The sequence below is a fragment of the Callithrix jacchus genome, chromosome 3 (assembly GCF_049354715.1).
Source record: "Callithrix jacchus isolate 240 chromosome 3, calJac240_pri, whole genome shotgun sequence".
Classification (NCBI taxonomy): Eukaryota; Metazoa; Chordata; class Mammalia; order Primates; family Cebidae; genus Callithrix; species Callithrix jacchus.
In genome coordinates, this window is record NC_133504.1 from 188,228,321 (window position 1) to 188,241,968 (window position 13,648).

At 52.8% G+C, this 13,648-nt stretch overlaps 1 protein-coding gene across 50 annotated transcripts in view; it reads right to left on the minus strand.

Annotated features, from left to right (window-relative positions):
• The window catches only part of ABLIM2 (actin binding LIM protein family member 2), a 191,492-nt gene that overhangs the window by 12,660 nt on the left and 165,184 nt on the right, over positions 1 to 13,648 (minus strand). For 33 of the 50 annotated variants that reach the window (XR_013533217.1, XR_013533216.1, XR_013533215.1 and 30 more), the window contains 3 exons: positions 6,334 to 6,388; positions 5,035 to 5,093; positions 4,805 to 4,885 (listed from right to left, as the gene is read on the minus strand). Coding sequence is in view for 46 of the 50 variants with exons in the window: in XM_078367633.1 (XP_078223759.1) it covers positions 4,805 to 4,885; positions 5,035 to 5,093; positions 6,334 to 6,388 (195 nt within the window). In the remaining 4 variants the exon portion in view is untranslated. Of the gene's footprint in view, positions 1 to 4,804; positions 4,886 to 4,974; positions 5,094 to 5,968; positions 6,389 to 13,648 lie in introns of those variants that run through there. The other 17 variants (XM_078367616.1, XM_078367614.1, XM_078367612.1 and 14 more) reach the window with 5 other exon arrangements.

A 13,648-nucleotide genomic window follows, 5' to 3' on the forward strand; every position in this document is an offset into this window, starting at 1 on the left:
GACTGGCCTAGAAACAGCCATGTCAAATTTGAAAGCAAAAAGGCAGTAACGTGAAAACTGGATATACAGTATGAGCCCTCTTTATCCCAACAGGGTTCAGTAGCTCTGAGATTATGTGCAAAAGAGATTCCAAAAGCACATCCCCGGCGAGTTACCAGCTGTGACTGGGTGGGGGAATTCCGCAACATGTTTATGTCCTACTTTGTATTTTTCTGGGCTTCTATCACATTTGAGAATTGTTTTTATATTAAAAATAAAGCTCTTTTCTCTGAGATAAAAACACCAGGGGTCTCTTTCTCTCCTGCTGGGAGGCGGCCCCTCCTGAGCCCCCTCTGGCTCACATCCCACCCCTAGCCCGAGGCAGGCGGGGAGCCGCTGCTGAAGAATGAGGGACATTCCCCATATGCGGTAACATTTCCAGCTGCCTCCTGGCTTGGCTGGGCCTGAGGAGGAAGGAGGACTAGTGTCGCACCCTTGGCTGTGCTGTTGGAAATTCGAATGATTAAAATCATTACCCAGGTGTTAGAGGGTGTTTTAAAAGGATACGTTTAAAGGGACAAACGTTAACCACTTGTATTTTACAATTTTCATGTTGCATTATTGCCAAAGAAAGTTAAATAGAAGTCCTGTCGGCCGGGCGCGGTGGCTCACGCCTGTAATCCCAGCACTTTGGGAGGCCGAGGCGGGTGGATCACGAGGTCAAGAGATCGAGACCATCCTGGTCAACATGGTGAAACCCCATCTCTACTAAAAATACAAAAATGAGCTGGGCGTGGTTGTGCGCACCTGTAATCCCAGCTACTCGGGAGGCTGAGGCAGGAGAATTGCCTGAACCCAGGAGGCGGAGGTTGTGGTGAGCCGAGATCGCGCCATTGCACTCCAGTCTGGGCAACAAGAGCGAAACTCCGTCTCAAAAAAAAAAAAAAAAAAAAAAAAGTCCTGGCATGCACACCACAGTCCCAAGAGGGCTGCAGCGAGTCCCCGCAGGCCCCTGGTCCCACACTGCTGCTGGGCCAGGAGCTGCAGGCATGCCGGCTGAGCGCACCTCTCCTGGTGAGAGCAATGAACTCCAGCACCATTAGGCAGCCCAGAGGGGACACACCCTTTGAGGAACAAAGACACAGAACCAGCAGGAACCCTCCAGGCAGTTCCTGACAGGGGGAGCCACCCGCCCCACTGGAGACACCCATCTTACAACAGTCAGCAGCATTTATGCTGGGGACAGGACCGACCACACAGCTCACAAGGAACCAAGGTCAATGGGAACTGACAAATGCATCCCTTCAGGCTGCTAGCAGTGCTGGGGTTCCTTTTGGGGTGCCTTCTCTGGCCACTGGGGGATGGTCACCCAAGAGAGGCCTTGAGGATGAGATGGCAGGGGCACCTCCTGAGTGTGAGGTGGGCCGAAGTGGATTCATAGCCTCACCTGCGCACTCACTCAGCACAGATGCTGGTCTCCTCCACCCGCCTCGCACTGCCTGGACCCACATGCCAGCTTCCCAGCTGGCTCCCGCTGCCCAGAGTCCTCCTACTGATGACACATGCACATCCTAACACATCAGAACGTTTTGGTGGCCTTTCCTCTTCTGTGGGGTGAAGACCAAATGTCCCACAAGCTGCCAGCTCCCTGAGCAAAGAGCCTTGTGCTATCTGGCTCTGTGGTTCCTTCGCTAGCACGAAGCCCACACCTCTGGGTGCTCAGCACACCCTGGAGGACTGACCGCACTGACTGGACACAGCGGTCGAGGGCTTGACATGCAGCCCCTCCCTCGTCCTCGGCCCCATCTCCCACCCTCCCGTAGGCAGACACTGCCTGTGACCCAGCATTCTCTTCCCCATCTTTCGGAACGTGAAAACAACATGCTGTTCAAAATCTAAGCTGTTGGAAATTTAACATATTTTGAGCCTTAAGAAAATATGATTAAGGGACCTGAGTCATGTGACAGGCAGCTGTCCCCATTGTTTCCCTGTTTATAGATTAGCCTTTATCTACATTGTTTTGTAAAATGTCGCAAATGCTAAAGAGCACCAGGGAAGACCGCTTTCCTCCTAACCTTCATCTCCGTTCTCCATTCACTCCCCTCTCTCCTCTCTCCCTCAAAGACTTCGTGAGTAGCACAGGATATAAGATGGAGCATTATGTACGCCACCCAGCTCAGGTGATGTCAGCAGCCCCGTTAGCTCCAGGCGTGGGCCTATGGCTGAGCCTGGCCAACTGGGGCACTGCATTCCTTGGGTCAAACTGGCTGATTAAAGGGTGGTCATATTACCCACTAGGGGGCAGAGATGGGGCTTTTTTGGGACTGCTGAGAGAGGGAAAGATGTGGGTCTCTTCCCTGCGGATACAGAGCCTGAGCAAGGTGAGGTGAAAGTCCATCAATAGAGCCGGCACAGAAAAAGCACAGTCGAAAGACAGAAGGAAAGAAACTGGGTGCTGAAGACTCATTTAGCCCTTGATCAAGCCACACCTGAAGGAGACATTCAGTCATGAGCGCCAGCTGTAAGCCAAAAACTAATTCTAAGCCCCTCAACTGGCTGACAATTGAGGAGAAATGAACCCTTCCTCTCTGCCAAGGGGATTTCAAAGAAACCAAAAAACCTAGTTCAGGCTATGAAAGGAATAGGCAGTGAGTCAGATATGCCCCATTCTACCATTCTGCCTTTGGAAATCAGGCACAACTGAGGACATTAACATTAAAACAGAGATCTTAAGCCTGTAGCAACCAGATTCCAAATTCCAGCCCGACTATAGTATAGCATCCCATGACAGAGAGCAGGCCCTGAAAAGAATCGAAATATCTTACCCCACAATATATTTCTCCGGCGTATGTTAAAATGGCTCTGCAGGCTGGGTGTGATGACTCATGCCCGTAATCCCAGCACTTTGGGAGGCAGATCACTTGAGCTCAGGAGTCTGAGACCGGCCTGGCCAACATGGTGAAAACCCGTCTCTACTAAAAATACCAAAATTAGTCGGGCGTGGCGGTAGGCGCCTGTAAGCCCAGCTACTCGGGAGGCTGAGGCAGAAGAATCGCTTGGGCCTGGGAGGCGGAGGGTGCAGGGAGCAGGGAAATCATGTCACTGCACTCCAGCCTGGGTGACAGAGTGAGACTGTCTCAAGGTAAAATACAAAATGGCTCTGCAAAGCTGTTTCTTGTGGGGAAGTTTACATTCTGCAGAGAATCCCCTTCCCTTTCTGGCCTTTTTCTGATCGCGAGGAGGTTAGCTGAGTCCAGCACCCTGTGAACCCGGTCTCCACCACCCCTTACCTTAACCCGATGCTCCTTTCTGTTGATTCCAAGTCTTGTGATAATAACTCTCAACCAAGTGCCAATCAGAAAATCTCTGAATCCGCCCATGACCTGTAAGCCCCAACCTCAAGTTGTCCCAGCTTTCCAGACTGAACCAATGTGTACTCACACGTATGGATGTCTCTGTCTCCCTGACACACGAACCGATCAATATCCTCATCTTAGAGGTGCAGAAATCACAGCCAGAGCACCTGGCCGCTGGGTGGGGCAGTCGGTGGCCACCCCGTGCTCCTGGTAAGGACTTCCTACCCGGAGACAGCCTGGAGCACCCTCTCCACCAGCCTTTGCTCCTGGGCTTCCCTGGGCCTGGAAGGCCTTTCCAGACTTCCCCTTCTGAGGAGCAGCCTGGTGCCTACTCCCCGCCTCTGGCCCCAGCACTGGGGCACCGCTGAGTGCCCCTCGCTGCATCCATGCCCCTCCAGCTCCCTCCCCAGGAGCAGACTGAGCCACTGCCTGGTGGGCAGTTTGGACACTGGTTGGCAGCTGGCCCTGTGCACATGGGGTCATACCCACTCTCCAGCCTTGCGGCTCAGATGGGCCGGGTATCCCCTTTCCTTCAGGAGCCTCAAGACCCTTCACGCTAGCAAGAGAGTCTACTAAAAGTCACCAGCACATCCGTGACAGGGCTCAGGAGACGAAACCCCCTGGCTGGACGCTGGCACACCCTGGGGCAGTTTTAGAGGATTGCACGTGCCACTCTGGGCACATAGCACCCACTCAACAAAGTCAGTTCCCTCAGCCAACAGGTCTCATTCAAACCCCGACTCTGTGCCGACACCTGGCCAGGGCTTTGAAACCTACTTGCTTTCTACATATGGTTGGGTTGTTTTAGATGGATGTAAACGTGGTCACGTGGGAAGAAGGGGCTGTCGGCTCAACCTTAGTGTGAGAGAACAGGCACCGCCTGCAGAGCTCATTCCCATTCTTTGTCTTCTTCTTCTTCTTTTTTTTTTTTTTTTGAGATGGAGTCTCTCTCTGTTGCCCAGGCTGGAGTGCAGTGGCGCCATCTCAGCTCACTGCAAACTCCATCTGCTGTGTTCAAGCTATTCTCCCCACTCAGCATCCCGAGTAGATGGGATTACAGGCATCTGCCACGACGCCTGGCTAAGGTGTTTATTTTCAGTAGAGATGGGGTTTCACCATGTTGGCCAGGCTGGTCTCGAACATCTGACTTCCAGTGATCTGCCCACCTCAGCCTCCCAAAGTGCTGGGATAAAGGCGTGAGCCACTGCACTCAGCCCCGAGCTCATTATTCTTACAAAGCCTTCCCTGCCCCATCCACAAACCAGGGTTTGCAAAGCCATCGAGGACGGGGAACGTCACCACATTGTTTGGTCTTTGAGGCAATATAGGTCCCCGACTCTGCATCATGGCCAGGCTCTGCACCGTCCCCCATGGTGACCCCTCAGGCAATGGCCTTGACACCACGGAGGAGGCATCTGCAGAGACTGTCTCGTGAGAAATGAACCCCTGCCCCGCAGTCCCCCGCTTACCTCCAGTCTCGTCCGGTCCACGTCTTTGGGCAGTTTCACCCGAATTCGGTTTGTGACGATGAGGGTGTCATAGGGATAGATCTGTTGGGGGAGGAAACACAGGGTCACCTCGCGAAGCCAGCGTGTGCTGGCACCAAAGAACTGAGCAGAAGGCCACCGAGAATACATACTTGCGTCTGCCCCTGACACACACATTTCATAGGGAAAGCACAAGAGAAAGGACTTTTAACCTGGCAGGTGTGGCGCAGCACGGAGGTCAGTGTGGGAGCGGCCCCGCTTACCTTGTATTCTGTAAGAGAGAGAGAGCGGAGACCACGAGATGGTTTAGAAAGTGCAAGATGTCATCCAAGGCGGGTGAATCCCCGCCCGGGCGCACCCACATCTCCTCCCCTGCAGTCAGCTGGGCCATGCACGGTCCCCGAGCAGCCTGACTGGGGCCCTGATCTCAGAGCTGCGGCAGAGGGGCTCTGAGGGCCTCCCCTGGGAAACCAGAGCAGAGGCATGGTCAGGCTGGAGACCAGACTGGAAGCCGGATGGTAGCACTGTGCTTTTCAGCTGACTCTCTGGTGGTCACCCTGAGAAAGACGCCAGCCTCAGTTTACCTGCCTGTGCAGTGGGCATTTCAGGGGAAACTTTTAGGGGGTGTTGTGGAGACTGACATCTCTCTGTGGTCTGAGCCTCCCCCGTCTCTCACTGTCTTACCTTATTAACTGTATTTTCTCCTTTTCAAACTACTGAGCTTTGTGCCCTAATGTCTCACTTCCAGACTGAAAGTGTCTTATCACAAAAATGAAGTAGTGTGGATCGTAGGCCTCCATGCACACTGAACCCACAGAGAGCAGTTTCTACAGACCCTGGTCCTCAAGCCAGTCTCAGAAGGGAGACCCCAAGTCAAGGGCGGGTCCCTGAGTTTCCCCACATGCCACGTGGGGTTCTGGACCTGCCAGCTCTGAGACCCAGGGACCGAAGGCCACTTAGAGGGAGCAGGCTGTGGGTGCTGACGCTCTCCACCCACATGCAACGCAGTCCAGCAGAGCAAGGCTCCTCCGCCACTCTCGGGGACAGAGGCTGACAAGGAGGTAAGCAGTGCCCCTGCCAGGCACCTGCCACAGGACCAGGTGGCCACTCTGGTAACACAAACCTAGCAGCCCTGCTGAACCTGGAGTCACGCTGCATGCCAGCAGCCACATGGCGAGCAAGGCGCAGGCAGGGTTGGCCCAGAGCGGTCCACTCAGACCCTGGAAGCCTTGTGCCTGAGATTCTGCTTCCCCGAGTGACACAGAGTGCCACACAATAGAGGACAGAGCCACCGTGACCACAGATGGGAGAGAGGGAGCATCGTGGGTAAAGCTAGTTTAGAGTGGCACTGACTCTCCTCGGGGAGAGGAAGGGAAACAAACTCGCCCTCCCCCGAGGTTTCCGCCCGACACTCCCGGAGTCTTGGACGGGTGGTTTCAGAACGACACTTGTGGAATAAGTCAGCAACCCCTGCCCCAGCCAGAGACCCACAGGGTCCCCACTCTGTGTACCTCGCATGCCCCAGCTGGCATCCGGGTCTGCTCCACAGGGGGCCAGATTGGCATTCTGGAAGAGAAAGAGAGGTTGGGCGGCAAGAGGCAGGCGGCACGACAGTGTGAGGGTGGGCGGGGCCAGGAGATGCTGCCTCTTGGAGGCTGCGGACGTTGCACTGCCTGGGAAGTAGGGTGTCCTCAGCACAGCAGTGGGGCGTAGGTGACATGACGGCGACGGTGGCTTGGGAAGGGGAGCGGGCGGGACTGGTCAGCTTTCCTGCTTGCAGGACGCCCAACGCCTGGGCGGTCTCCGTGGACCCTTCCTGTGTGGACGGCTCCGACCCTGTTTGAAAGCTGCTCCAGGTGCTGGATTCCCCTCTCTGCAGCTGGCACGGACCACAGCGGGGGCTCAGCACCATTTCTTTGCGCTGCATGACATATGGCACCCTGCAGTTCCCTGTTGATGTGTCCCCTCCACACGGTGGGCTCCTGAGCACAGCTCCTAGCACCTGCTATCCCAGGTGCTCAGGGAACCCCAGGGTTCATCCGGGGCCCCCTCTTCCCAGCCAAGGGGGAAGACTGGCGACCGTCTCTGGCACTGTTCACAATCTCATGGAACTACTAGGGTATTCTCAGAGCCACACGGACGCACGTCGAAGTCCATCCACCCCAAATGCTCCTGAACAAGAGGAGTCCCTACCTCCCCGGAAACTGTGGTACTCACAGCAGCTCTATGTGTGACTGTTTCAAAGACGAAAAGAGCCCTGTGTCTGTAAGGCCCCTGGCGTGTCACCTGGCATGTTGTTAAGCACCCATACAGGGTGGCCATGCCTCTAACAGTGACTCCCTAAGGGCGACTTTCTGAGGGTGGGTGGGCCTGAGAGCTCCGGCCCTGCTTCAGGGACCCGTGGCATTCATCTACAAACTGCCGTTTTAGCGCACTGCGACAATCAGTGCCTGGAACTCCTTCTGTCCACCTGGAAGCATCATCGACATGTCCTGCAAACCTCTATAGGGGGTTCCCTACCCTGTAGAGCAGGCATTGAGCCCTGCAGGCGTCGGTCAGTCCTGCCCCTGCCCACCTGCTGCCCCTCGCTGGCACCTGGGGTTTGCATTATGACCCTGAGCCATGCTCTGTTGTGGCTGTGCCTCGGCTGTCCGCGGTGGACAGAGCCTGCTGAAGAAAATGTCTTATTCATGCTCCTTTCCCCAGCAACTGGCATGGGGTCTGAAACAGGGTCAGGGCTCCTGGCCAGTGCTGCTGAAACGGTACAGGGATGACATTTCAACGGGGAGACTTCAGCAGACGAAGGAGAGACGGTCTGCTCAGCCCAGTGGATCTGTTACAGGGGAAAGTGTTTTCAGCGGAGCCTGGCAGCAGGCCGTCAGTGAGGAGCGGGTTACAGCCTACAGAGCACAAGAGCAGGAAGACCCCGGAGAGCACTGAGTCCAACGCGCTTCATCTGAAACAGGAAAACCGAGGCTCCGAGGGAAGTGGGACCTTCTTCCTGTCGCAGAGCTGGAGGCAGAGGGCTGGGGTCAAGCCACGAGGCGGGTAAGCACCCAGGCAGAGGACCGGAACCTGTCTCTATTTACATTTTTGCTATTTTGTTTAATGCGAATTTTTTGCATTAATTGGGATTTCTAAAAACATTGCGTTAAATCCGACTTATCCTGACGGCATTTTCTTTTTAGCACCTCGCTCCCTCACCCTCGTCCTGGGCCTGGTCCCACTTCACAAAATAATTCTTCCCTTCAAGAGTATTCACAAATAATTTCTTTTTTCTTTGAGACAGAGTCTCACTCTGTCATCCAGGCTGGAGTTTAATGGTGGGATCTTGACCCACTGTAACCTCCACCTTCCAGGTTCAAGTGATTCTCCTGCCTCATCCTCCTAAGTAGCTGGGATTACAGGTGCCCACCACCACGCCTGGCTAATTTTTGTATTTTTAGTAGAGATGGGGTTTCACCTTGTTGGCCAAGCTGGTCTCGAACTCATGACCTCAGGTGATCTGCCCGCCTTGGCCTCCCAAAGTTCTGGGATTACACTGTGCCCAGTCACACAAATAATACATTTTAAATTAGAAGAGACAGAGTCTGGCTCTGTTGCCCAGACTGGAGTGCAGTGGCACGATCTCAGCTCACTGCCACCTCCGCTTCCCGGGCAATTCTCCCACCTCAGCCTTCTGAGTAGGTGGGACTACAGGCACACGCCACCACACTTGGCTAATTTTTATATTTTTTGATAGAGATGGAGTCTTCCTTTGTTGCCCTGGGTGGTCTCAAACCCCTGGTTTCAAGCTCTCTGCCCACCTAAGCCTCCCAAAGCACTGGGATTACAGATGGGAGCCACCATGTCCACTCAAGAACAATTTTTTGATACATTTTCTTTGTCCCAGACTAGCACCCCAGGTGCACCTGTTCTGGTCAGGGAACCTCTAGTGTAATGCAAGGCAACCGGCCACGGCCTTGCCTTTGCCTGCCTGGCCTGTCTGATGTGAAAGAGAAACGCTGCCCCCTAGTGCCCGCTGCCCTACATTACGGGCTTGCAAAACTCCAGGGCACCACCCACCTTGCTTGGAAACTTACTCCCTAGCAGCAAAACCAGCTTCCCTGGTCTTCCAGGCTCTGAGACAAGGTGGAGACTCTAGGACAGAGACGAGGCATCTTCCAGATGGAGGAGCGGGAACATTGGATAGGTCTAGAGCAGGGAAAGCGGGGTCTACGTCTGGTCTTCCAAGTGCAAAGGGGATGGGATGCCCAAGGCCTCACAGGTGCCAGGGGTCTTGAGTTACCGTCTTAATGTGTGGACCAGCAGGAGAAGTAAGTGGCCGGAGGGTACCACAAAGGCAGTGCCATCAGGCATATTCCTGGCTGACTCCCCTACGCTGCTCAGTGGAGGTACCAGCGATTTTTAAAGCAACAAATGATTTAGCTGTCCCATTTGTTTAGTACTTATTTTATTTTTGAGCTAGAGTCCTGCTCTCGCCCAGGCTGGAGTGCAGTGGTGTGATCTCGGCTCACTGCAACCTCCATCTCCTGGATTCAAGTGATTCTCCTGCCTCAGCCTCCTGAGTAGCTGGGATTACAGGCATCTGCCACCATACCCAGTTAATTTTTGTATTTTTAGTAGAGATGGGGTTTCACCATGTTGGCCAGGCTGGTCTCGAACTCCTGACCTCAAGTGATCTGCTCACCTCAGTCTCCCAAAGTGCTGGGATTACAGGCATGAGCCACAGCGCCCAGGCTGTTTAGCACTTCTTATGTGCCTGTGGCTCTATGGATACATTCTCCAACCTTTGCTGCAACTCCAGGAGGGGGGCATTATCATCGTTTTACACATGAGCCCTGGAGAGATTAAGCAACTTGCCTGAGATCATACAACACATACATGGGACTATAAATATTTGAGCCCATGTGTTTTATTTTCCAAAAATTATACTGAAATTGCTAATAGGAATTGAGATTATGGGCGTCTGCCACTGGCCAGACTTCTTTTCCTGCTAAAGCTCACAGTGGAATGTGTTACTTTACTCAGCAGCTAGTGACATGGGAGCAAGACAGAGGAGAAACTGCTTCTTATATAATTATTCACGTGGGAACCATGCTATGGAGCTTATAAAAAATTCACAGCCATAATGGTACATGTCCCCAAAATAACCTCAAGAGGTAAGGATAATTTTTTAAAGATTCGAAAACGTAAGTAACTTGCCCGAAGACAAAGCTGGGGTTTGAACTCAGGGCTGTCTGACACTGACGCGCGTGTTCTTTCCGGCATTACAGTTTGGAAATACCAAACTGCTTTAATTTGTTACTGCTTGTCTTGTAGTCATTGCACAAACATCTTAATAAATATTTTCTGAACATGTGAAAATGATTCAAGAGATAGATTTTTCATATCCCTATTAGATTGTTTGCTATTTGTACTATTTAACTTTTCTCTGTACTTTTAAATTAATTTTTGTTCACGAGACACATTTGTCTTTCTATTATTTCTTTTTTGAGACAGAGTCTTGCTCTGTTGTCCCAGGCTGGAGTGCAGCGTAACAACCTCAGCTCATTGCAACCTCTGCCTCCTGGGTCCAAGCAATTCTTGATTCTTGTGCACAAGTAGGTGACATATTAGGCATGTGCTACCATGCCTGGCTAATTTTTGTATTTTTAGCAGAGATGGGGTTTCACCATGTTGGCCAGGCTAGTCTCGAACTCCTGAAGTGCTGGGGTTACAGGCATGAGCCACCTTGCCCGGCACCATTTGTTTTATTCCAAAAGAGTCATATTCAAAGCACCCACCACTCGTATTCAATCAAGCTGTCTAGCACTGCCATGTTGCTGGGTGCATTTAAGTCGATGAATGCTACAACTGCTTTATTAAATTACGCCTTCATCATGAACTCGTGTTCCCCTTTTATACTATTCATTTTATTAATTCCTCTCAGCCTTAACTTTCACTTTGACAGTAGTACTGCCACTCTTGCTTGCCTTTTGCGATTTCAGTATCTTTCTTATCCTTTAAAAATAGTTTTAAAATGTGCCTCGTATGATAGCATATCTGATTTTAAAAATTCAATGACAGTTTCTTTTAATAGGACAGCTCAGTCTCCTCACATTTGGCATCATGCTTTCTCAGAATGGGACTTCTTCCAGTGAGCTACCAGAGGGACCTGCTGCCGCCCGTGGTCACGCTCTGAGTAACAGACAGGTGGTACACGCCACATCATTACTGCCTCACCCACAGAGAGAAGGGCAGCAGGTCTCTGTTGCTCTATTCGCTCCATGGGTAGGTGTTAATCTACTATGGGTCAGGCACTGCGGCAGGTTTGGCTATCAGCACATTTTAATGACCTCTGGGACATACTGTGACAGGTCCTTCTGGAAGAAACCCAGGGAAGTCTTTTCCTCCCATGACGAACTAATTTCCCTTCTTCCACCAGACAGTGGGGACTGCGTCATTGGCCATAACGGCCTCTATGCCTCAGCCACCAGGAAGCTTAGAGGTAAGATTTGACAGCTTTTCTCAAGTAATACATGTATTTTTTGAGATGAAGTCTCACTCTGTTGCCAGGCTGGAGTTCAGTGGCATGATCTCAGCTCACTGCAACCTCCACCTCCCAGGTTCAAGCAATTCTCCTGCCTCAGCCTCCCAAGTAGCTGGGATTATAGGTGCCTGTTACCACACCTGGCTAATTTTAATATTTTTAGTAGAGACGGGGAGGCAGGCTGGTCTGCAACTCCTGACCTCAAGTGATCTGCCCTCCTCGGCCTCCCAAAGTGCTGGGGTCACAGGCGTGAGCCACCGCACCCCGCCTCTCATGTCATAGACTTTTGTGTGTTTTGAGGCGATTTTCTCCTGTTGTTCCCTCCTCTCCTTAGTGATTGGCGTTCATGAGATTTTGGTCTCACTGCATCTGTGCTTGAGGCCACCCAGAATCCTTTCTGGAAGTAAAAGCAAACCAAGACACTACCTAGGAAATGGCTTAGGAGCACTGTAGGGCACAGACATGCACTCACAGGGAGTCTCCAGGGGAAGGGCATGAGTCCAGGTGCCGAGCAGGCCACCTGCAAAACGCTGGTCAGGTGAAAGATCAAGTATCTGGCCTTCTGAGAAACAGGCATAAAACCACATAAAGGTCTTAGAAAGAGTGAAAAAATAGGAAAGAACATTAGCAGGGAAGAGAGAATCCCAAAGCAAAGTCGTTAATAATATCCACCAATCTCCCCCATAAGTAACGTGAAAAGTTAAGGATCACCACAAGATGATGAATCCTGCGTATCAGCTCTCCGAGCGTACGCAGAGAGCACACAGGCCCACGCTCTCCCTTCCATCCCTTAGTCTGCAGGAGAAACACATTCACAGAAGGGTTAGTTCTTAATTCTATAAAGCTGGACGTTCTGCTCTCGATAGTTCTAGGAGAGGGAGTGAAGACCGTCCCTGCCAGAATGTTTGGATCGGCTGTTCTCAAACTCTTTCAGGCAGTGCGGCATTTGGAGACCATGACCTTCTCTGCAGATGCTGAGAGGCGTCAATTCGCATCATTTTAGCATGTGAGCCTAGAGAAGAATCTTCCCAGAGGACGCGCAGCCCAGGCGCCAATGATGCAAGACTACAAATGCAGGGCGCGCTGTTCTCTTGCTTTTCTTCCGTATATGGAGGAAAGTCTCCAGGACCTCACTCGGGTGGAGGAGCACCCGGCTTGGTCTGGACTGTGCACACTGCACTCGCCAGTCCCAGGGTCAGAGAACAGCTGTTCCAAGCAAGAAGAGAGAACATCTAGACAGTTTTCCCACACCCACAGGACCCCTCACACAGAGCTCAGGGATTTGCCCATCTTGGTGGGGTAGGAGTCCTGTGAATGCTGATCCAGCTCTCTTATCTCCCCTGCTTTCCATGTGGAAGATGAACAGTGAATTCCTTTGGAGAAAATTCAAAGCATGCCACATGCATGGTCCCCAGTGTGGCCCATTCCAGAACGGGAAGAATGGGTGGTGGGGTGGGGGTGGGGTTCGTTAGAATCAAACCATGCAGAGGTGCCTGGGCTGGGGGAGATCCAGGGAGGCTGGGCCTTGGACAAAAACACAGCAGTGGGTCTGACAGAGCCTGAAGGACAGCAGAGGACACATGCCGGCCCCAGAGGACACCCACAGCTTCTGGAGATGGTGTCCTGTGGCCTCGACCCCGGGGAGTGAACCTGGCTGCAGGATGCCATCCTGGGGTCACACGCAGCTCAGGCTGCTCTCATGCAACAAAGATGGGGGTCAGCTTTTTAGTGGCCTCTGTTGAGAGGTGAATTGCCTTTGTGTATGGCAGAATTTCCAGACTAGGATGAGGCTGCCTTGGTCAATGGGGAGACCCCTGAGCTGGGGTGTGTGTGTGTGTGTGTGTGTGTGTGTGTGTGTGAAGGGGTCTGGAACCAGCAAGCCTGCCCCACCCTAGGGATCCTCACTGGGGACCTTGTGACGCTGTGGGCAGAGGAACAAACATGAGCAACCCTTTCTAAGGCATTAACTGCCCTGGGGCACCGGGACTGTCCCCTCTGCAAGGCAGCCAGCCCCCAGATTGTCTGGAATCATATTCAGATGCCCCAAGAGTCAGAAAACTCAGGGCAGGAGATGGTACCAGCCTTCAGCTCAGGGCAGGAGAAGGCACCAGCCTTCAGCTCAGGGCAGGAGATGGCACCAGCCTTCAGCTCAGGGCAGGAGATGGCACCAGCCTTCAGCTCAGGGCAGGAGATGGCACCAGCCTTCAGCTCAGGGCAGGAGATGGCACCAGCCTTCAGCTCAGGGCAGGAGATGGCACCAGCCTTCAGCTGGGGGCAGCCAGACTGCCTGACTG